Source organism: Herpailurus yagouaroundi, unplaced genomic scaffold, assembly GCF_014898765.1.
Source record: "Herpailurus yagouaroundi ecotype Mexico unplaced genomic scaffold, PumYag 215, whole genome shotgun sequence".
Lineage (NCBI taxonomy): Eukaryota > Metazoa > Chordata > Mammalia > Carnivora > Felidae > Herpailurus > Herpailurus yagouaroundi.
The window spans coordinates 8,693,828-8,707,860 of NW_024412446.1; the positions used below are offsets into that span (position 1 = coordinate 8,693,828).

Sequence of the window (14,033 nt, forward strand, 5' to 3'; positions counted from 1 at the left end):
TGGCCTGCTGGGAGACAGAACTTCATTGTCAAGACACCAAGGGGCTAGGCAGGCCTCCCTCGAGCATACCAGGGCCACACCTGCAAAGGGGATCCAGAATATGGCAGCGGTGGGGACTCACAGGAAGACACAGAAGTGCCACCTTCCTCAGACTTGGCCTCAGACAGGCTGGAGTGTGTGAAATGACAGTAAATGGTGCCAGCAGGCTGCAGAGGGACAGGGTCTCAGTGCCAGCAGGAATGCAGAAGGGAACTGAAGGCCTGGGGGTATCCAAGGAAGGCTTTCTGGAAGAAGCAGGGCTAGAACTTGGCCTTAACATCAGGAGTTGCCTTTCCTGTGTCTCACATGCTCCCAGGAAAATGTAAGGTTGCTGCTTAGCAGTTAGAACGGAAACGATGGGGAGGGAGAGAATGGCTGAATTGTACTGGAGGCAGCCCTCCAGCACCCAGGCCTGCCTGTGGTGTCAGACCAGGCACCGGGAGGCCTAATGTCTCCTTTGTAAGCAAATCATGGAAACAGCACATGTCTTGTTGCCGTGAGGCACAGACACCAGCTAGGTGCTTTGCACCTTATTTTGCAGGGTTAGCAGAGTAGGTAAGTCGGGGAGACTTGATTTTGTGCCTCAGCTCTCAGTTCCTAAGTGTGCGGCGCTGGGCAGGTTCCTTACTCCCTTTAAGCCTCAGTGTCCTCATCTGTAAAATGGGGGCGGCTAAAAAAGGCTTAAACCCCACAGGCTTGTTATGATGATTAACTGAGATGCTGTGTGTGAAGGGTTTGTCATCCATCATGCCAGACTCCTAGAAAATGCTCAGAATGCATTAGTTCTGTTAGTATTTTCCATAACAGTCCTCTGAGGTGCTATGGATGCCCCATGAGGAAGTTGACGTTCAAGGAGGTTTAAGTGACTTGCCCAGATTCACACAGGTGAGTGGAAGAAGAGCAGTCATTTGGACCCAGATAGGCCTGACTCTCAATCCCTGTGTATCCCCACTTGGCTGTGTCCAGATGCCACTCCAGGACCCAGGGAGGGACCACTGGCTCCCTAGTCCATGGCAGCTGCCAGGAGGTGCCAGATCATGGGTGGTTAGAGCACAGGAGGGGCATTAGGTGCCGGGACCATGGAGTCGGCCTGAGGCGTATTCCGATGGCTGGAAAAACCAGAGTTAAAAGGTCCTGGTCCGTCCAGATTGTGTGACCCAAGGGTGGTAGCCGCAGTTGACAAAGCACCGTTGAGCTCTCTACTCCAGGTGGCCACTGCTAGAGGATAGGGCTGGGGACAGACCCAGGCCCTATGTCCAAGAGCCAGCATTCTGGATGGCAGGAGGGAACGATAAGGGTTAGCCTGTGCTACAGGCCTGGTGAGGGTTTGAGATAAAAAAGGTTTAGGGAGAGGGAGGTTCTGGGGCTTACTTTGGGACCCAGTAGGATGCTTGGTTCCAAATCTTCTGAAGTAACGAGCCTGGACAACAGCCAGGCTTCCCTTGTGTGTTTGAGGAGGTGCTGGGGCAGAGTTGGGGAGCATGGGGGTTGCTCGGTCCTATCCACACTGCTCTTCCTCTGCCCCCTTCTCAATTCCATCTCTCCTCTGGGCAGGGAACCAATTGCTAGAGGCTTGGCCTGGACCAAAGCTGACCCACATGCAGACCCCCCTCCCCCCCACTGCCACCTGCCCGCAGCTGGTGTGGATGATAGAAGGTGCTGGAAGGAGTTACTTGGAGCTATAGGAAGCTCCAGGGCCCAGCCCACTCCGGGCTGACCTGATCGTTTTCCTCTGTGGTGTGGGCCTGCTAGAACAGTGGTGTTCACACTGCTGCACACACACTCCTGAGGGTGCAGAGAGCTTTTCCAGGGGGTGTGTGGGCAGGGAGAGTTTTCAGAGCATCAGTCGGCAGACTCTCAACTCCCACAGGTGCTATTACCACAAAGCAATCTGCCTGAGAAAAGCCTTTCACCTTCGCCTCCCTTCCTCTGCTGGGGAGCCCAGGACTCACTGCAGAGCATAGCCCAGGGCACCAAGGCCCCCTGGGTGGCCAACAGCACGGGGCCTCTTGAAATGTAGGTGTAGGTGTTGAGAAAGTAAAAGACACTAAAGGCCCAGTTACAAGTCGGGTGCTTTCCACAAAACTGATGGAAATTGTCAGCTGAGACGTCATTTAAAATAAATTTTGGGGGGCGCCAGGGTGGCTCAGTCGGTTAAGCATCCGACTCTTGATTTCAGCTCAGGTCAACATCTGATGTTCCTGAGATCGAGCCCCTGCGTCGGGATCTGCACTGACAGCGCGGAACCTGCCTAGGATTCTCTTCTTGCCCCTCCCCCACGTGGCCTCGCTCCCTCGCTTGCACCTTCTCTCTCAAAAATAAAAATAAAAACAAAAACAAAATTTTTGATGATAGGTATATATGCAATTTAAGGCAAATGAGGAGGAAATAGCATAAAGAATCATATAATGTTGCTGTAATAAAACTATTTTCAGCCCCATCTAGTTATTTATATGAACAAGATGTTCCATCCTTTACATCTTTAAAAACAAACCCAGGGGCGCCTGGCTGGCTCAGTCGGAAGAGCGTGTGACTCTTGATCTCAGGGTCATGAATTGAAGCCCCATGTTGGGTGTAGAGCTTACAAAAAAAACAAGACACTTACACACACACATGCACACACAGAAGCAGTATTTGAGGCTGTACCCAGTTCCACCCTAGCAAAACATAACATTCACACACACACACACACACACACACACACACACACACAGAAAAATGTTCTACCTGTCTCATGAAGAGATGCAGTCCCGTCAAAATAGTACGTTGCTACTGAATATTTATTAATAACTATTCGTAATGTGTTGGTTAGTTTTTTTATTGTGTGCTGCTAATCATTGTAATAACTAATCTAGGACATGTTTTGAATATTTGGAGCCTTGTGGCCCCAGGAAGTATTTCCTTGCCATTTGTACAGATATTTTTGTTGAAGCAACATGTCATAGAGTGAAGAATGAAAGCCTTTAAGACAGAAAAGTACAGGGGCACCTGGGTGGCACAGTCGGTTAAGCGTCCGACTTCAGCCAGGTCACGATCTCGTGGTCCGTGAGTTCGAGCCCCGCGTCAGGCTCTGGGCTGATGGCTCAGAGCCTGGAGCCTGTTTCTGATTCTGTGTCTCCCTCTCTCTCTGCCCCTCCCCCCGTTCATGCTCTGTCTCTCTCTGTCCCAAAAATAAATAAACGTTGGGAAAAAAAAAAAAAAAAGACAGAAAAGTACAAACTAGGAGAAAATTCTTTAGGAGAAGTAGAATAACAACAAATCCAGGGAGAAAAAGAAATGGCACAGGGTTTGTACGAGGGAAAGAAGAGCTTGTATTTTTTAAATAGATGACGGTGCATCAAATCACTGTGGTAACTGGATTCCACTGAATACATTGAAGAGAATCATGTAGCAGTTTGTGTTTTAAGATGTAAATATTTACATTATCCTGGAAGTTCTATCCTTTGCAACTATTGAAACTTGCTTTGGAAATACTCAGATGTTGAGTTGAAAATGGGCCAGGGAGTGCATAGTTTTTTCAAGATGATTGTGTGGGTGCACAAGGAAAAACAGTTTGAAAGCCACTGAGAGAAACGGAGTCCTGTCCGATCCCCTGTGAGGAATATCTCTGAGCCTCCCCTGCTTTTTTGTTTGTTTGTTTTAATTTTTTTATGTTTATTTTTGAGAGAGAGAGACAGAGACAGAGCATGGGTTGGGGAGGGGCAGAGAGAGAGGCTGCGAGCTGTCAGCACAGAGCCTGACTCCTGACGCGGGGCTCGAACTCAGGAACCACAAGAATATGACCTGAGCCAAAGTCAGACGCTTAACCGACTCAGCCACTCGGGCGCCCCTGTTTTAATTTTTTTTTTTTTAAGTTTAACATTTATTCCAAGAGAGACACTGAGACAGGGGGAGTGGGGGAGGGGCAGAGACAGAGGGAGACAGAGAATCTCAAGCAGGCTTTGCCAACACAGAGCCCGACTCGGGGCTCAAACTCACAAAACTGTGAGATCATGACCCGAGCCAGAACCAAGAGTTGGACGCTTAGCCGACTGAGCCACCTAGGTGCCCCTGAGACTCCCCGGTTACCCCCACTTCCTGGGGCTCCAGCCCAATCTGGGGGGTTCCCCTACAGGAGTGTTTTCTTCCTTGGGGGCCAGCTGCCCACCCACTGTTATCTCACTCAGTCTTCCCAACAATCTGGCAAGACAGGTTCTGCTACTGGCTGCTGCAGGGAACTGATGGCTTAACCAAGGTTGAAACTTCCCAAGGTCACACACCTGGAAGCAGCAGAGCCAGGATTCAGACCCAGGCAGCCTGACTCCTGAGACGGACCCCCTAACCTCTCCCGCCCCCCACTCAGCACCTCCATGTGCACAGGCTACAGACCCTCCTGTCCACCCCAGTCCTGGTAGTTGAATAAGCTGCCTATTTTTTGTAAGCCTCGGTTTCTGATCTGTGAAGTGGGGTGTTAATACCCATCTCAGAACGTGGTAGTGACTAACGAATGAGATGTGATGGGCCACAGTGCCTACCAGTATGTCCTGGCTCCTTCACGGAGTAGGGGAGTCCTTTACTAGCCAGGACAGACAGGAGGGCCAGGGGCTGGAGCCTCCCTGAGGGGTTGATTTCAAGAGAAGCCTCAGGCCCCAGTTCTGCCTTCCTGACCATGTAGCCCGCGTATGAGCAGCTGCTGGCCAGCAGAGAGCTCTGGCTCGCCCCCGAGCTGCCATCTGCATCCCTCTCACTCATGTTCTCTTTCTTCCTTTCTCTGCAGTTGGATCCACAAACTGTAGAAACCAAGAACTGGCACACGGATGTGATTGAGATGAACGGGGTGAGCCCAGAGACACAGGAAATGTCTGCACAATGGGTGGGCCTCTGGCTGCTGTCCCCAGGGTGCCGTCTTACCCCTGTCCCCTCAGCCCGGCCCATTACCCCCTACACTGCCGGCACCCTGCCCACTCCCACCCTGCAGGTGTTTCGGGGAGCCCTGGGTGGTGGACGTGGCCCCACGGGGAGGGGACCCCTGCATTCTGGAGGCACTCATGCCCCAGGGGACTTGTGCCTGCCGTACCCCCAACCAGATCAAAGTGGAATTCTCCATGAAGTTCACCAGCCGAGATATGAGCCTAAAGAGGACCCCGTCCAAAAAGCAGACTGGAGTCTTCGGCGTGAAGATCAGCGTGGTGACTAAGTAGGTGCCGCCTCTGGCGTATTGAGTGCTGGCATGAGTGCCCGGGGCCCCTGCCAGCCCCCGTCAGCCCCCCTCCAGCTCAGTGGATGGCCAGTTTGGAGGCCAAAAGTGGCCCGCAGAGGTCTATCTCTGTCTTCCCCAGTGCTTTAGAGATCAACAAGCCAGCATTTGAGCACTGGGAGAGTCTGTGAGACTCCCAGGCTGTCAGCTTCTTGTAATGAACGAGAGGCTGTGACCACTGAGGCTTGGCAGCAGCGGGCTGGACTCCAAGGGGTGGCTGCCCCTCGGGAAGGGGGACGTGCCCTTCTGCCCGCCACCTCCTGTCTCCCCTTCCTAGGACCTGAGGACCTGAGTCCTCAGTGGACTCCCTGTTGGTCCCCCGTAAGCATTTGAACCTGAGATCTGTGCTCTAAGGAACATTCTTTTCTCAGAGTCTTTGGGCTTCTCTCCCAAGCCTTCTTCCTGCCTTTGTCCCTTGCTGTCCCTCAGCAGGCAGGCCTCGGGCTGGCTGGGTGGGGTGTGGGTGGCACAGCCTCTTAGCCCTTTCTTGGGCCCCATCCCCTGACGCCAGAGGCTAGTGCACTCCAAGGCCAAGGTGTGCAGAGTTGGGGCTACCCATAGCCATCACGGGGAGGCCCTCTACCACCCCCTCCCCTCCCCTCCCCTCCCCACCAGGCGGGAGCGCTCCAAGGTGCCCTACATCGTGCGGCAGTGTGTGGAGGAGGTGGAGAAGAGGGGCATCGAGGAGGTCGGCATCTACCGGATATCAGGGGTGGCCACTGACATCCAGGCGCTGAAGACCGTCTTTGATGCCAGTGAGTCTGGTAGGCCCCACCTGGGCTGGTGGGCAGAGGGCACTCTGAGAGGCTCAGCCACCTGCTAGGGGAGCCTAGAAGAACTGGAAGCCTTCTCCACAGAGAGGCCCCAAGTAGCTGATGGCAGAGGAGCCTTGGTCTGTGAATCACAGTCCAATGTGGCACGTGGTGGGTCATCTCTGAGTCTCTAAAGCAAGGACTCCACCTGTATTTTCTTGTGATCCTCCTCCCCTCCAATCTGTTATCCATTGCCATAGGTGAGGAACTGAGGCTCAGAGAGGCCAAGTCGCTTGCTCGGGATCGCCCAGCTTGTAGGTTTTGAGCCTGACTGAAACTCAGATCTTTCTTACTCCAGTGTTCCTGGCTTTCTTGCCAGCTCCCTGGTGCCTGGTGGGCTGTAAGGAATCTAAAGGGCTTTAAGCCTGAACTGGCTGGCCCGGGCCCCCCTTTGCTGTCTCCAGAGCCCCGAGCACCCTTTGGGAGGGGCATTGCTCCCCTAGCCCCGTAAACTCCTCAGTGGTGGGTCCTGACCTTTCTGATTCTTCTTTCCTTCATCTTGTTGGTTCACACTGCAGTAGTCAGGAAACCTGAACTGGCCGGGCAGTGCTGATTCCATGAGAGCTGAGGTGGGGCCTGTGTTCAGGAAGCCTGGGGTGAGGGGCTGGGGATGTGCTGGCATGGCTCCTCTGTGCAACCTGGAAGCTGAGGCTTCGTCAGAACATGATTTTAGGTGTAAAAAATGTGCAGTGCCTTCCAGAGAGAGGCTTAGCAGTGGGGAGATTCCAAAGAGGGTGTCTGACATGTGGTGTGAATGTGGCTCCAAAACTCTGGATGGTGAACTGTGCTCCCCTCCTACCCCCACCCCGGGGCTGAGTCACAGACCACCTGTGGGCATTACCTACATTCCTGCCCTTCCTGGGGAGACCAGAGCAGACACAGAGTGGGTGGGGGGCTCCCCTGGCCGTGTTGTGTGGGACAGAACAGGCCCACCCGCCCGGCTGAGGACTATGTGGAAGAGAGGGGCTCAGGCCACCACAGACCTGACTGCGCACTTCCTCTGCAGATAACAAGGACATCCTACTGATGCTGAGCGACATGGACATCAATGCCATCGCCGGCACCCTCAAGCTCTACTTCCGGGAGCTGCCCGAGCCCCTCCTCACAGACCGACTTTACCCAGCCTTCATGGAGGGCATCGGTGAGGTTCTGGGGGACCCGAGGGCTGGGCTGAGCCAGACTTCCCTGACCGCAAAGTGAGGACCAAGAGATCCGTGGCTTCCCTTGCTTGTTGGTCTGCCCAGTGCTCTGGGGCTGCGTGACCGAGTGGCCCAAAGGGTGAGGTGTGACCTGCTGGGGCCTGATCCAGCGGTGGACCCTCGCTCACTTGTCCCTCTCCCCTCTTGCCCCTGTGGGCTGCCCTCTGTGCTTCCTCCTTGAATACTGACCTCCTTGCTGGAAAGCCAGGCATCCGGGGAAATGTGCCCTGAGGTGGGTGGTCAGGGCCAGCATCCCAGAGCCAAGGACAAGCCTGGCTGGAGTGCACTTGAGATGGCTGGAACCCAGGCTTCCAGAGGAGCACTCCCTCGCTCTCACCGATGCCATGGGTGGGTGGAGGCTGAGGGCCTCGGCCAGCAGGGCTCCAGCCTCCACCTACCCAGGCGAATCCAGGCCTGGGAGCATCCCTCTTGTCTTCTCCCTCACTTTTCCCTCCTGCCTCCTGATTCCTCCCTCCTCTCTCCTACCACTTCCCTCCTCCCTCCTCCCTCCTCCCTCCTCCCTCCTCCCTCTTCCCTCCACCCTCCTGCCTCCTCCGTCCTGCATCCTTCAGGAACAGATCAGGGCTTCAGCCATGGCAGGAAGTGAAGAGCCCCATGGAAGGGAAGGCTGTTCACTGCCGTGCTCTAGCATCAGAGGCAGTTGAAAGGGAGGAAACATTCGTGCCAGTATCATCATTCTTTAAACTTAGCCTTCTAGACCAGGCATGGGGAATGGCAAGAGCCGTAGAGGCCCATGTGGTAAGGGGAGGAAAGGTGCCTGCTCCCCACCAGCCTACCTCCTGACTGAGTTACAGGTCATGGGTGGGGGCTTCTGTAGGAACTAGCTGTTAATAGCCCACCCTTGGGAAGATACCAGGCCCTTCCTTTCCTACAGGGTCTGCTCCCCTCAGGGGAGCACAGCAGCCCAGGCTCTCCCTCAGGGTCCCATAGCCTCCTGACCATGGGGGTGCTGGCTCGGGCCTGCCCGCCTGGGAGCTGAGCTCCAGCCTTGCCCTGCTTTCCCCCCAGCCCTGTCAGACCCTGCTGCCAAGGAAAACTGCATGATGCACCTGCTCCGCACCCTGCCCGACCCCAACCTCATCACCTTCCTCTTCTTGCTGGAACACTTGAAAAGGTAATGAGCAGGGGCCCAATTGGGGGAGGGAGCAGGGAGCCCAGGGCAGGCCCCTGATGGGGAGGACACATCTACTGGGGGAGACCCCCTTTCTCAGCTCTTCCTCATGGGCACTGGCCTCTGCTGGGCCATCCCTAACAGGATGAGGGTTTGCTTTTCAGACTCTTGCCCTCAAATTCTTCTGTTTTGAGAAATACTTGGGTCCTAATAGTGACCTCAGGTATGGGCCATAGAGTGCTTAGAAAGGCAGGGTCAGAGCCAGGGACTGTAGATGGATTTTGCAGTTAGTGGTCATTCAGTCACCATAACATTTTTTAAGTGGAATGGAACAGACGGCATAGGGCACGCTGTGGGCAGTAAGCGTGCATGTTGTGGTTCTGTTCGGTTACACGCGGTCACGTGTTCTGGGTTCGGATGTAAAGTGTGTTTGTTGTGGGTCACAGTCAAAAAAGTTTGAAATGCACTGGTCTTGACCCACACCTCACCTAACAGGGAAACCGAGCCCCAGTCCACAGGGATTTGCTTGGGGTTAGCAACAACTCTGTCCTTAGAATGCACGTCCCCAATCCTAAACTAAGTTCCGCCCCCACCCCACCCCCACTGTCTCCCCCACCCTTTCTGTAGTCAGCTCTAACTGGGAGCTGCTGAAGTTGATGCTTGCAAAGTTCTGAACTGAAACCAGCCCTCACGGTGTCCCCCCCATTCGCCTTTGAGCCCAGCACTGGTCCAGGTGTAAGTGGGGACAAAAAGTGTCCTGGTGTCCCTTAAATCTGTTTGTCACCCAGGACCAGGGAGCTCCTGAGTTGGGGCCATGCCGAGGGCCGGCTCCTCCCTGAACTCAGCTCTAGCCCTCAGGCCCAGGCTCCGGGCTGCAGCTCAGCCAGGCCAGCTCTGGAGGGCCAGCAGAGACCTGGAAACGCCTGGGGCTGCTGTCTTGTTTTTCCCATTATGAGACATTTTCCCTCTGGTTTGGCCAGGACCGAAGCCCCAACCAGTTCCCATAGTTTGGCGAGCACTGTGGGGAGGACACACAGAGGAGGAGTGGGAAGGGAAAATTCATTAGGTTTTCCACCCTGGGAACTGGGCACAGTCTGTTCCCACATCTGGGCCCCTGGCTGGTGTGTGTGTGTGTGTGTGTGTGTGTGTGTGTGTGTGTGTGTGTGTGTTGAGGGGGCTGGGCCAGCCGCACAGCTGCCTCCTGGCATGGCAGTGTTTGTCTGCCCGTTTCCAAAGCAGTCAGCATGCGCATTGTGGCTCTTGCCCAGAGGCTGGGAATGATGGTATAGTTGGGAGCTGGGAGGAGGCACTGCTCAGGGAGGGAGGCCCAGCACCTCTTTGATGCGTTGGGTGGTACTGGGTCTGCCAGTACCACGGGTGGCAGCCCCTGCTGCCACTCAGGGGAAGTTTCCACAGAGCATGAGGCCTCTTATGCAAGAGAGGCAGAGAACGATCCAAAGGGAGGCAACTCCGGGGTCCCATGAGGAAGACCCTTCTGGAAAGGCATGGGAGGAGAACCCCTGGGCTCCGTCTGGGATTAGGGTGGTTCTTGCCCCAGCACAGCCAAAGAACCTCAGGTCTAGTGAGTGACTGCTGCCGGAGCACTGGCTCCCTACCTCTGGCCCCTGCCACTGCCCCACACACTGTGGCTCTTCCTCTGGGCCATGCACTCCAGCTTCACCGATCACGGGTAGAGCACAGAGTGGCGAGGAGCACTGGCTCTGGAGGCAGACTGCGCGGGGTCACATCCCAGCTCTACCACTTGCTAGCTGTGTGACCTCAGGCAAGTCACTTAACCCCTCTGCCCTTTGGTTTCTTCATCTGTATGCTGGAGATGATGATAGTTCCTGCCCAAAGGACCGTGAGGAGTATGAGTTACTATAAAGTTCTTGAATCTGTAATATCATCAAGGGAGTTGGGGTAGGCCCTCTGGCTCTGGCAGTTTACCATCAAGGGGTGGCCCACGAGCTAGAATCTAATACAGGAATGTGCAGGGACATAGCTGGAGACTTGGTCCATTGGCTTAGTCCCTCCATCCCAAGAGGTCCCCACCCTTAGGAGAGGGAGGCTAGTACCCACCTTCTGGGAATCCCTCCAGTTCTAGCTCGGGCCAATGGTCTGGAGCTCTGAGCAGCTGCTGAGGAATGACTTTTTTTTTTCTCCCCTGCCCCAACCCTTTCAGGGTTGCTGAGAAGGAACCCATCAACAAAATGTCCCTTCACAACCTGGCTACTGTGTTTGGCCCCACGTTACTGAGACCCTCAGAAGTGGAGAGCAAAGCACACCTCACGTCGGCTGCAGACATCTGGTCCCATGACGTCATGGCACAGGTACCGCCAGCACCGCCCGGAACTGGAATGGTAGAGGCGGGCGACAAGCTTCCCCTGGGGGGCGGGGAGAACAGCTCAGAGTCCCACACCCCTTCCCTCCTTAGCAGCGGGGTAGGTGGTCTGCGGAATGTCACCAGGGAGGCAGGGCTCGGGACCAGCATGACAAAAAAAAGGCTGAGCCTAGACCAGGGGCCCAGACGGGCTCAGGGGCACAGGTAACATCCAGGGGTCTCGTCCTCATGTGTGGAAGCTCTAGGATTGCTTCTAGGGTCGGAAGCTTCCCTGGAATCCCTACAAGATTCAGGGCAGAGTCCAGTCTGGAGACAGGGCTGCCCAGCCAAAGCCAACCTATGGAGCAGGTTGGAAGCTTCTGACTGAGGTTGGGGAAGTGGCCCCAGGCTCCCTGACCCTCTGCCCTGCAGTGCCCTCTGCTGCTGCCAATAGGCGGGCACAGCTGGGCTTCCAGGGAGGCGAAGCGGCCTGAGGGCAGGGAGGGGAGCGGCACAGAGGTGACCCCAGCACAGGGACCGTTTCTTCTCAACAGATCAGAAGGCTGGGAGGACGGGGACCCAGCCTGAGTCTTCCCTGTCCCCCCACAGGTCCAGGTCCTCCTCTACTACCTGCAGCACCCCCCCATTTCCTTCGCAGAACTGAAGCGGAACACACTGTACTTCTCTACCGATGTGTAGCCCAAGGTGGGATCAGCTGTGGGGGTGGCCCGAGCCAGCCCCTCCAGCCGGGGGACCCAACACAGACTTGAAAGACTACAAGAGAAAACTCCCAAACCCAGCACTCCAGACTCCAAGGGACACAGATTTCCAAGAACTGGAATATGTGCATCTTTCGTGCCACCTTGTACAAAGCCAGCTGACCCAGCCCCCAGCCTCACCACCATGCCCCGGGCCCCGCCCTCTGTACCTCTAGTTGTGTCTAATGCCCCGTGCTGTTCAGGAATTGTTTTATGTCTATTTGTCATGCAGAAATGGTAGTGACCGACCCAGTATGGGCATACAGACAGCCTGCTTTGTTCTTTCATTTCCTCCAACACTTTCTTTCCTCCCGAGTCCAGTCCAAGGGCTTTTATTTTGCGCTCTGTAACCACTGCCAGCTTATCCTCTCTTGGCCCTGCTCCCCGATTGCAGTCTCCTGGCAGCCTCTCCTCGGGTTTCCTCCACCCTCTACTTCCTCCCAGCCTGCCCACATGCATGTGCAGCCTTGGTTTTTGCTCCATCACTTTGAAAGTTGAGACCCCGGGTGGCAGTGGCGGTGGTGGCTTGTCAAAGGCTGCCACTTGCTGCCCTCCGCCCCCAGCCTTTTCCTTGTCCTCTACCTGTGGAAGCACACCTGCTTTGCCTTGCTGCCTGTGCAAATGTTGGACAAGGGGACAGACTCACACTAATCCTCAGCTTAGCACAGAGCTGGAGAGCAGATTTCTGGAATTTTCCACCTGACAATCTCCATTTCTGGGGTTTATCTGTTCTGTCTCCTGCCTACTTTCACTGAGGCATCTTTCACTGTTTCTTCTGCTTTTCAGTTCCTTTTCCCCTGGTGTTCTATTTCCTTTGAGTGTAGAGACTCAGAAGTGACCCAATATTAAGAGAGCCGGAGGGTCAGGAATCAGGGGAGGCGGGAGGCAGGCCACTGAGGAAACAAGACAGGTTGAACATTCGGAGGGGTGCCATGTAGCACCAGGTGCCCCGAGTTGGGGGGAAGTGGCTCTCAGCAACAAGGAATTATAGTGGCTTTTGTAGTGGAGCCAGGTCTCTAGGGGGGCAACTAATATGGCTGAAGCAGGTATCTAGAAACACGCAGGCTCCATCCAGGAGGCAGTCCTTCCTGGCGTCTCTCGTACCTTGCGGTACCTTTGCCTTAGATTTTACACATCCTCCACAGCCAAGCGCTGCCACAGGGCAGCCCCCGAGGCCGTGTGTCCCCCAGGGCCTAGGAAACACAGGCAGGGTCCAGGTCCAGCAGTAGCCAGTCATCCTGGTGCTGCCTCCCCACCCCACCCACAGCTTCTAGATGCAGCCTTTTGGGTGAACTCTAGGCAACTCCAGAAGTGGGGAGGAATGAGGAGTCATGGGCAGCTGCCTCTTTTGGGACTGGGATTTGCTGGGGACTTTCATTGTTGACACTCTTCCCCAGAGCAGAGGATCAGCAGGTTCTGTTCCCAGCTCGGAGACCCCTTTCTCCACACTGAAAGGACTGAGAGGTATCTCCTCCCACCTGAGCAGTAGCTGCCGGCATGTGGCAGGTGGCTTCGGAGAACACTCCTAGGCTTGAGCTGTAGTACACGGCTCTCTGGCTCCATGTGGCAGAGAAGTAGAGAACGGTTCCCTTAGATTGTGCTCAGGGCGGAGTTTTAAAGAAGGGCTTGCTGGACCTAAAGGTAGAACGTTTGCTCAGTGAGAGGCAGGGAGGGCCCTTTCTGATCTTGTTTACACCTGTTGCCCAATCTTGGGCAGAACGGTACACATTCTGTGCACATCAGAGGAAAGAAATGCCTAACAGGAGGGAAATACATAGCTGCCTGTTAGCGGTTCAGCAAGGAGCCCTGCTCCCTGGGACAGGAGATGGAGAAAGAACACCATTTGAGTCTAAAGATCCCAGCTTGTGACCATCCCAGGAGTCTCTGCACTCAGGAGTTGGTGTAGGGCATGGAAGGCTTCTGCTTCCAAAAGCCATTAATTAATGGTCATGAACTGGAGGACCAGTTAGAGCTAGTTACAGCCAAAAAATGGGTGCCTCCCACTTCCCTGAAACAAGAGACATTTGCTTCTCAGCATCAGGTAGCCACCAGACCCCCCAAACTTGCTTAAGCAACTTGAGAACCGAAGGGAAAGCTTCAGGGGCTGAGGAATGCAAAAGACTCAGAATATTTATAAATTCCACCCCCAGGGTGGGGAGGGGCAGGTACCAGACATGGACTAAGTTGCATCAAGGAAGTAGCCCATGGGTTCTCCTGAGAGTCAGGGACCGTGCAGCCCAGAATCCCCAGCTACTGTGCCCAGCCGGGCAGGCTGTGCCAACAGGAGCCCAGCTGACAGGCTGCAGGAATCCCAGTATGCCCATCCCTGCTGGCAATGGCTGTGGGCGGCCAGTTTTTGCTGATACAGGTAGGATGGGAACCTTCATTAATATTTCACTTTAAGTTGGTAAGGATATATTTTTTTTGGTCTATGTTCTGTTTCAACTTATGTAGATTATTATAAATTGATGTAAACCACGTGAGAGGAAAATGTTAATAAAAAAAAATGCAAAGCCCCAACATTTGCACACAACCCA

The 14,033-nt window shown here is 54.8% G+C and overlaps 1 protein-coding gene across 9 annotated transcripts in view; it reads left to right on the top strand.

The window, feature by feature from the left end:
- The window catches only part of ABR (ABR activator of RhoGEF and GTPase), a 185,136-nt gene extending 171,103 nt beyond the window's left edge, over positions 1 to 14,033 (top strand). For 6 of the 9 annotated variants that reach the window (XM_040455452.1, XM_040455453.1, XM_040455455.1 and 3 more), the window contains 7 exons: positions 4,796 to 4,855; positions 5,106 to 5,215; positions 5,891 to 6,030; positions 7,094 to 7,228; positions 8,316 to 8,421; positions 10,601 to 10,748; positions 11,348 to 14,033. In XM_040455452.1, the coding sequence (XP_040311386.1) occupies positions 4,796 to 4,855; positions 5,106 to 5,215; positions 5,891 to 6,030; positions 7,094 to 7,228; positions 8,316 to 8,421; positions 10,601 to 10,748; positions 11,348 to 11,437 (789 nt within the window). In that variant the 3' untranslated portion in view covers positions 11,438 to 14,033. Of the gene's footprint in view, positions 1 to 4,795; positions 4,892 to 5,105; positions 5,216 to 5,890; positions 6,031 to 7,093; positions 7,229 to 8,315; positions 8,422 to 10,600; positions 10,749 to 11,347 lie in introns of all 9 variants that reach the window. The other 3 variants (XM_040455450.1, XM_040455454.1, XM_040455451.1) reach the window with 1 other exon arrangement.